The sequence below is a fragment of the Wolffia australiana genome, chromosome 11 (genome assembly GCF_029677425.1).
Source record: "Wolffia australiana isolate 7733 chromosome 11, ASM2967742v1".
Taxonomy (NCBI): domain Eukaryota; kingdom Viridiplantae; phylum Streptophyta; class Magnoliopsida; order Alismatales; family Araceae; genus Wolffia; species Wolffia australiana.
This window is the reverse complement of record NC_135845.1, coordinates 439,439-447,500: the sequence shown is the minus strand read 5'-3', so window position 1 is coordinate 447,500 and position 8,062 is coordinate 439,439. Positions and strand designations below refer to the sequence as shown.

The window sequence follows — 8,062 nt, the reverse complement described above, 5'->3', positions numbered from 1 at the left end:
TCACAAATGATGAATGTAGATGAGGGGTACAGCGGCCATCCTCAACATAGATGATGACCAATAAGGAGGTCCAAGATCGTTGATGATGTGAATGACGACCGCCAATGACAGGGATAATACAACTTTCCATGATGGGGATAACAACTGCTGAGGATGTGCATGACAAACATCGATGATGAGAACGAAGACAATCAGTGATGTATAATACAACTGCTGGCCACAGGGAGGACTAACGCAGACGTCAGGGATAGATACAAATGATGACTATCGATGATGGGACAATGATACAGTCTTCTCCAATGGTACAATCTCAGAATAGAACAAATAGATACAACAATATATTATCACTCCTGTTTACAAGTACACAAGTCAGTAATTACATGTGCTTCTTCATGTACTTCAGTTGTGTTGTTGAGCTGTTTTGATACCGAATAAGATTCCAACGATAACTGTCATAACTGTTGTCTGTAATAGTCAATATCGATTTATTTCGTCTCTTGTAAACTTTAGGAAGATTCATATCAGACAACTAGCTTGGATGATGGGGATGATAATCATCAACGATGCAGATGACCACTGTTGGTGATGTGGATGAGAACTCTGAACTACAGGAACAATGACTATGGACTGACGGGGTCAATGACTATCGACGACTGTGATGGAGCTGGGATGATGATGGGAATGATAACCACCAATGACAGGGATGAATATAGTTGACAAGGGGAACAATGACAGAGGATGACGAGGACAAAGACCTCCGGTGAAGGCGATGACGACCATCAATGACAGGGATGAAGACCATGTAGAATGGGGGACAATGATCATTGACAATGGGGATAATGATCTTCAGTGAGGGGGAGAATGATTGTCGTTGACAAAGAGGAAAATTGTCATCAACAACAGGGATGAAAACTCTCATGAACAAAAACAAGAACATCATGAATATTGATGATATTGTTTGACAAGACAACGACTATAGTGAATAGGGATGATGATCATTGTAGACGGAGACAATGATCATCGTCGATTGGGCCAACAGCTATAATCAATAGGGATGAGGGCCGTCATTGATGAAAATGGTGATGATCATTGACAATGACTAAGGCTCAATTGACTGTTACTGACGTTGCCTTCTCTCAGTATATGTTGCACACTTTCTCTATCTTTTCCTCTCTCTCTTGATTTCTTTCTCTCCATCCCACTCTCTCACTCGCTTGCGATCTCTCTGCTTATCTTCATTGCTCACTATCTGACGTAGGACGACTACGGAGTGTACGACTACGGGATAGATGATGAAGGGCGGGACGACTGGATAGACGGGGCTGATTACGGGAGGTGGACGGCTAAGGATGGAGCGGTTATTGGAGGGATAAAACAGCCACAGAAATCACACAGTCGGATTCGGACTTTAAAACCGATGAAAATCTGGTGGTGCAGCTCCGACCCTTATCGAGGACGGGAGTAATGTCTTCCCCCACCGCGACGATGCCTAAGCACCGAAATCAATATCCGAATTCGCGTCGCGAAGAAACACTTAAGAAAGAGAGAGGAGAAGTGGAAATCCGAACCAAATCTAATTCTGACGGCGGTGGAAACTTCACGAGAAAACACTGAACGGAGAACACTTTCGACACCAAAGAGTTCAGGCGAACCTCGGCACCATAGTGCGTGAAGAGGATGCGGGAAATTTTGATCGTGACGAGGCTGGGCGAATCCGGGCGTTGAGTGGCCCACTAGACGAGGAAGATTCTGGGCGTTCCGGCCGTTGAATGGCCATGGTTGAGAATCGGCCTGGTTGCTCAAAGGCGGAGTGCTTGGGCGTGGGCGTCGTTGGCGGGATGACTGACGTGCACTACGACAGGGTGTCGCGGATCCAACTGCGCGGTCAGTTGGCGAGGGGTCAAGGGGGGAGTCGCCCCCTTGCGGGGTTTGGGGCAGCGCCCCGAAACCTAAATGGTATGCACCGCCGGAATAAGCTTCGAGAGCGTCCGAAAGCACGGGTGATGGGCACGCAACGGGCACGAGCGGCTTTAGGCGGATGGCCTGAGGTGGCACGCGGACACGCGGCCAAGGGGGCTGCGTGGGCGGCCTTGAAGGGGCAGCGCGGGCAGCCCTTAGGGCGGCCAAGGGGACTGCCTGGGCAGTCTTGAAGAGGTAGCGCGGGCAGCCCTTGGGGCGGCCTGGACGGGCGGCCAAAGGGGCAGCCTGGGCGGCCTTGAAGGGGCAGCACGTGCAGCCCTTGGGGCGGCCTGGACGGGCGGCCAAGGGGGCTGCCTGGGCGGCCTTGATGGTGCAGCGCGGGCAGGCCTTGGGGCGGCTTGGACGGGCGGCCAAGGGGATTGCCTTGGCGGCCTTGATGGTGCAGCGGGCAGCCCCTGGGGTGGCCTGGACTGGCGGCTAAGGGGTTGCTTAGATGGCCTTGATGGTGCAACACGGGCAGCCCTTGGGGCGGCCTAGATGGGCGGCCAAGGGGCTGCCTGGGCGGCCTTTATGGAAAAATGAGAAAGAGAGAGAGAGAGAGAGAGAGAGAAGACGAGAGTGTTGAGAGAGGGAGGAAGTTCGAAAGGGTGGAAGGCCGACGACGCGAGGCGGCGGCAACTGTGACGGCGGCGGCGGCGGCGATGACGGCTAGGGTTAAGAGGGGTAGGGGAGGCTGGGCAGTCCTCCAAGAAGAGGTAAACAAAACTCAATTCTTGAAATTATGACTGCCTAAATGTTTCTTGAAAACAATGGCCTATATATAGGCCTTGGAGGAAAGAGAAGATGACGATAAATTAAAGAAAAGACGTGCGACGTGTCACGCCACAGGGCAGTTGTGGATCTGCCTCTGGCGTCGTGTCATGACTCGCGTAGGGACGTGCACGGGTGGAGACGTGCTCGTCGACGGTTGCGGCGTGTTGACTTTGGTGTTGACGTCGGTTGACCGTGGCATGTTGACTTCGGTTGACTTTGTGTTGACTCTAGTTGACCGTGACGACACATTGGACGGTGATGTATTGGCGTCCTCGCCATCACTATCTCTCACTCTTGCTCTATCTACCTCACTCTTGCTCTCAATTCTGCACTCTCTCTCTCTCTCTCATTATCCTTTTCTCTGGTTCGAGCACTATCTCGAGCACTCTCTTTCATTCTCTCTTGCTTGTGCTCTATCTTTTCATCTCTCTCGCTCACATTCTTTCTCACTCACTCTCTCTCTCTCTCTCACTCTTTCTCTCTCTCCCTAGATTGGTCCCTCTCACCCTTTGTTTGCATATTTAGACGAATGATGGAATGGGACTGATGATGGTGCTCAGATGATGACGAAGCATGAAGGATGACAATTCAGATGAAAGGAACTGATGTAGATTGATGACTGAACAGATGTCTGTTCAGTCCCATTCTGTCCTTCCAAAATCGTCTGCTGCCTTTTATCCAAGAAGCCTAGGAGTGACAAATGAATTTGGAATAACAAACTGCTATTGTAACCATTTCCGACAGTACCAAACTGGCTGGTTTCCAGGTTGAGCGGTTTCTCGACAAGACAGTTTTGGGATGGCATAGTTTCAGATGACCAAAATAAAATGGGACATGAGGACAAAAACCATCCCAAACCTCCCTAACATATCCCCTCCCAGGCGACCATTCACCATACGAGGAGCACATTTGAGAAACTGATAAGAGGATTGGGTTCTTTAAAGAATACAGGCCCTGGCCATGGGTGGATTCTCACTGACCAGCCCGGCCCAGTTTGTGTCACTTGGGGGCATCTGGGGGCCACTGCCACCCGTCAGCACCACATCCACCCATATCAGCATTGAATTTACCTCGCAGTTGGTCCAAGCTTGAAGTCTTCACCAGTGGCTGGCTCTGCCCGGGGGTTGACTTGATCGAGAGATCGTTGACATGGCTAGCAGCGGCACCAGCAAGGGTGTGGTCGACAGCGCGGCACACATGGCGGGCGCTGGGGAAGTGTGGGGCTGGGGCTGGGGCAGCGGGCTGGAGGAGGCTGTTGAGAGTGAATGCAAGGGACCCTCTTGTGACCAGATCTTCTGCCATCTTCACCTGAAAAAAAAACTCTCCCCAATTAAAATTTTTATGCAGGGTTGAACATAATATCATTGGAGAGAAAGATTTCAATAAATTCTGTTCATTTTTTTGTGGTGCTGAATATTCAGTGATTTCTTCATTTTGCAAAATGAAAGAAAAGCAAAGGATGACTTTTCATGCGTGTAAGTGAGGGAGGAAGAGAGAGAATTGGGAAGAAGATCTATGGACGGAAAATGGTGGAGAGAGAGTAACAGAAACAGGAGAGAGAGAGAGAAAAAGAGGCTTAAAAAGATATTCAGAGCGACAGAAACATATAGAGAGAAAAAATGGAGAGTTGAATAGACAGGCAGACGACGGAAACATAGACAAATAGAGAGGCAGAGGGATAGAAAGAGAGAAAACATAAAATTCAATGCGGCCGAGTGACAGAAACAGAACTAAAGAAAACAAAGACATCAATTGAGAGTGAGAGAAAGTGAGAGAGATATAGAGAGAAGTAGATACAAAGAGTCCGACACAGATAAAAAGGAGAAAAAGAAGAGAGACCAAAAGAGAGAAATGGAGAGATAAGTAGGAGATAAGTAGAAAGAAGAGAGAAAGAAAGCCCAACCTTCACCCGCAAGGTCTCGACATCTGACTTGAGAACTCGGTTATCCGTGGCGGCCTCGGTAAGGTGCTGACTAGCCTCCATTAACTGCTTATAAAGGGATGCGTTCTCCCCTCTCAGCTGGTCGACCTATGAAGGCAAACAAATATGGCAAAAACTGGATCATGCACCTTGCTCTTGCCCTTGACCATGGATGATAAATTATGCCCACTCGGTTCATCCAACAAAAAGGATTATAATAAAAATAGGTACCTGCAGCTCAAGATCAGCCAGCTGAGCTTGCTTCCTCTTTCTTGATCTTCTGGCCGATTCTCGATTAGAAACCTTCCTGAAACATAATGCAGAAACAAATTCAACCAGATAGGTCTTGTCCATGAGTCTGGGTGGATCCTTCTTTCATAGGTGAAGAAGGTAACTGAGAGAAAATAAGTGAAAATGGGACTGGTAATTGGTTGGATCATTCATCTATTGATCTGATTGCCAGATCAATCCAATCTCAATGTGGTCAATCAGATCAATTGGATTGTGTAAATCTGATCACAATCATAACCAATTCATCGGCCTGGTTGTCCTGCCCCTATTTGGGATTGGAAGTAAATTAGATCGAATGGGTGATCTCAATCAGGCCAACTGATCAATTGGACCAAAACAATCAACCATAATGAGGGCTGATCAAATTTCAGCCTCATCACATCCAAATGCCAATCCCTAAGATAAGTAATGAAATCATTGTTTTAGATAGAAAGGATCAGATCACAATAATTAGAACAGGCCTGATCGATCCCTTTAGTTCGACTCAATCCAATCAGATCCCTGTCCCCTACACTATTAGGGGTCCACAATGGATGGCCATCTGTATCAAATTGATCGGATCCACTGATCTCAGTCCAACCAATCCGATCGATCATTCACAACGAGGTCGATTTATAGATAAGGTTCTTTCTTAAGAAACTATTGATAAAATATTTAGATTATCTGATGGCCGGCCCCTAAGGTGACGTAATGAAAACATTTTTCTACCTTCTCATGCGTTTCAAATCAACGACATCTGTGCTCTGTCCACACGATCCGGCATCCACATCCAGAGATTCGTCATCTGACTGCTCAGAGCCGCTTGATGCTAGTGGGGCGGGGATATCTGAGAATTTGGCCTTCTGAGGAGAAGTGGGACTCTCGACTGAACACGAAAAATAATGGTTTTATCAATAAAAATACTCATCGCTGGCATCTGAAATCAGAAAAAGAAAAGTTTTGACTTGGCAGACGAAACGGAATTAAAATCAGTCTGCACATGTTGATGCAAAATAAGCTCGGCTCCTTTGTCAAAAGAAAAAAAAACAATGAAGGAGAAATCTTTAATATACAAACATATAGAGCTCGAAATTTATTCATCATTTTTAAACGAACAGTGTTGTGTAGATACTGTGATACTCTCTAGAAGTCGCCACTTCGAAAACTAAAATCAATTACTCAAAAGGTGGCTGGAATCAGCGGAAGATCTCGGGCCCTACCATAGACAGAAGATTTCCTTTTCGATCCAGTGTCTGCAGAATGCTTGGGAGCATGATTTTGAGACCATAAGAAACAATTAACCAGATCGCCCACTGAATTGTGATTTAATGCATACCCATCCTGCGTTCAACAAAAAAAATCATTACGAAGTGGACCAGTAATGGCTGATGTCACAGTTCAAAAACACAGCAACAAAAGCATAATTCAATGAAACAGACATTTTTTCACAAAAAAATCCTTTTTCCCACGAACTGGGCAAGTAATGGCTGATGTTACAAACAGTTCATTAACACAGAAACAAAACCATAATTCAATGAAACAGACATTGTTTTCAACAAAAAATCTTTTTTCCCACGAACTGGGCAAGTAATGGCTGATGTTACATACAGTTCATAAACACAGAAACAAAACCACAATTCAATGAAACAGACATTGTTTTCACAAAAAAAATACTTTTTCCCACGAACTGAGCAAGTAATGGCTAATGTTACATACAGTTCATAAGCACGGCAACAAAAGCATAACTCAATGAAACCGACAATTTTTTAATCCAATTTGCATAAACAACAGATTACGAGAAGTTAAAGGAATCCCTCAATGACGACGTAAGCTTTTGAAAAATCTTTAAAAAAAACGCACTGAATTTTGTCGATGATCAGGAAATCTACAAACTTCAACCTTCGAATTTCTTCTTCGCCGGATAAAAACAGAACAACCAAGCTTACCGGTTCCTCTTCGCCGGTAATAAAATTCCCTCCTTCCCCACCGTCCCGGATCGAAATCTCGTCCCGCAATCCAAATCCGAGCGGCGGCCCAGATGGGGAGGTCGTCGTCGACGACTGCGGCTGCAAGAACGCCTCAAAATCCCACTCCGAGACGCTCTTCTTCATGATGATCGCCTCGCTTTCAGCGATCTCGCCTTCTTCCTTGGATTACCCACAAGACCCAATCAAGAACAGGCACCGAAACACAACAGTAGGATGCACAAATGGGGGCGGACATCGCGGTGGAAACACGAGGAAAGGAGCGCGCTTTCGGGTCGGGGAAGAAATGGCGTGCACTGGTATTGGAGATCCCATTCGGATTTCCACTCTTCGGCCGTCGCATTCCTCCACTTGTTTATGGTTCTTGGGAAAGGGACGACAAGGAAGAAAGTGGGTGCTACAGGAGATCATCAGATTGCGTGAACAGATGAAAACTGGAGCGCAGAAATCGAATGGGGGCCACGGAATTATCGCTCTCGCTGCATCGGCATCTTCAGGGAATGATCTAAGAATTGTTCTTGACTTCTTTTGACAGCAAACATTCTCTGTTCTTTGGAAAGAACCAAGTTTCTCATCTTCAAAATAAAAACAACACGCTTCTCAATTTGGATAGTATTGTTTATATCAAGAAGTATATCATGATGTTTATAACATGCAATAAGCATCTGAACTTGGAAAGTATGGATTAATTCAAGAAAGATATATCATGATGTATGGGAGCTGATGGGCAAAGGGTAATATTATCTCTTGATTTAACCCATACTTCCCAAGTTCAGGGCCAAGGCAGATAGATGTTTATAACATGCAATAAGCATCTGAACTTGGGAAGTATGGATTGATTCAAGAAATATATATCATGATGTATGGGAGCTGATGGGCAAAGGGTAATATTATCTCTTGATTTAACCCATACTTCCCAAGTACAGGGCCAAGGCAGATAGATGTTTATAACATGCAATAAGCATCTGAACTTGGGAAGTATGGATTGATTCAAGAAATATATATAATGATGTATGGGAGCAGATGGGCAAAGGGTAATATTATCTCTTGATTTAACCCATACTTCCCAAGTACAGGGCCAAGGCAGATAGATGTTTATAACATGCAATAAGCATCTGAACTTGGGAAGTATGGATTAATTCAAGAAAGATAT

At 45.8% G+C, this 8,062-nt stretch overlaps 1 protein-coding gene across 1 annotated transcript; it reads right to left on the bottom strand.

Moving 5' to 3' along the window:
* Nucleotides 1-3,438: 3,438 nt before the first annotated feature.
* Nucleotides 3,439-7,457, bottom strand: BZIP9 (basic leucine zipper 9). Its single transcript, XM_078583460.1, has 6 exons — nt 6,871-7,457; nt 6,145-6,265; nt 5,654-5,810; nt 4,886-4,961; nt 4,637-4,762; nt 3,439-4,041 (listed from the first exon to the last, which is right to left on the bottom strand). Exons 1-6 carry the CDS (start codon nt 7,033-7,035, stop codon nt 3,733-3,735), a joined length of 954 nt encoding a protein of 317 aa, XP_078439586.1. The 5' UTR covers nt 7,036-7,457; the 3' UTR covers nt 3,439-3,732.
* Between the last annotated feature and the right edge of the window lie 605 nt (nt 7,458-8,062).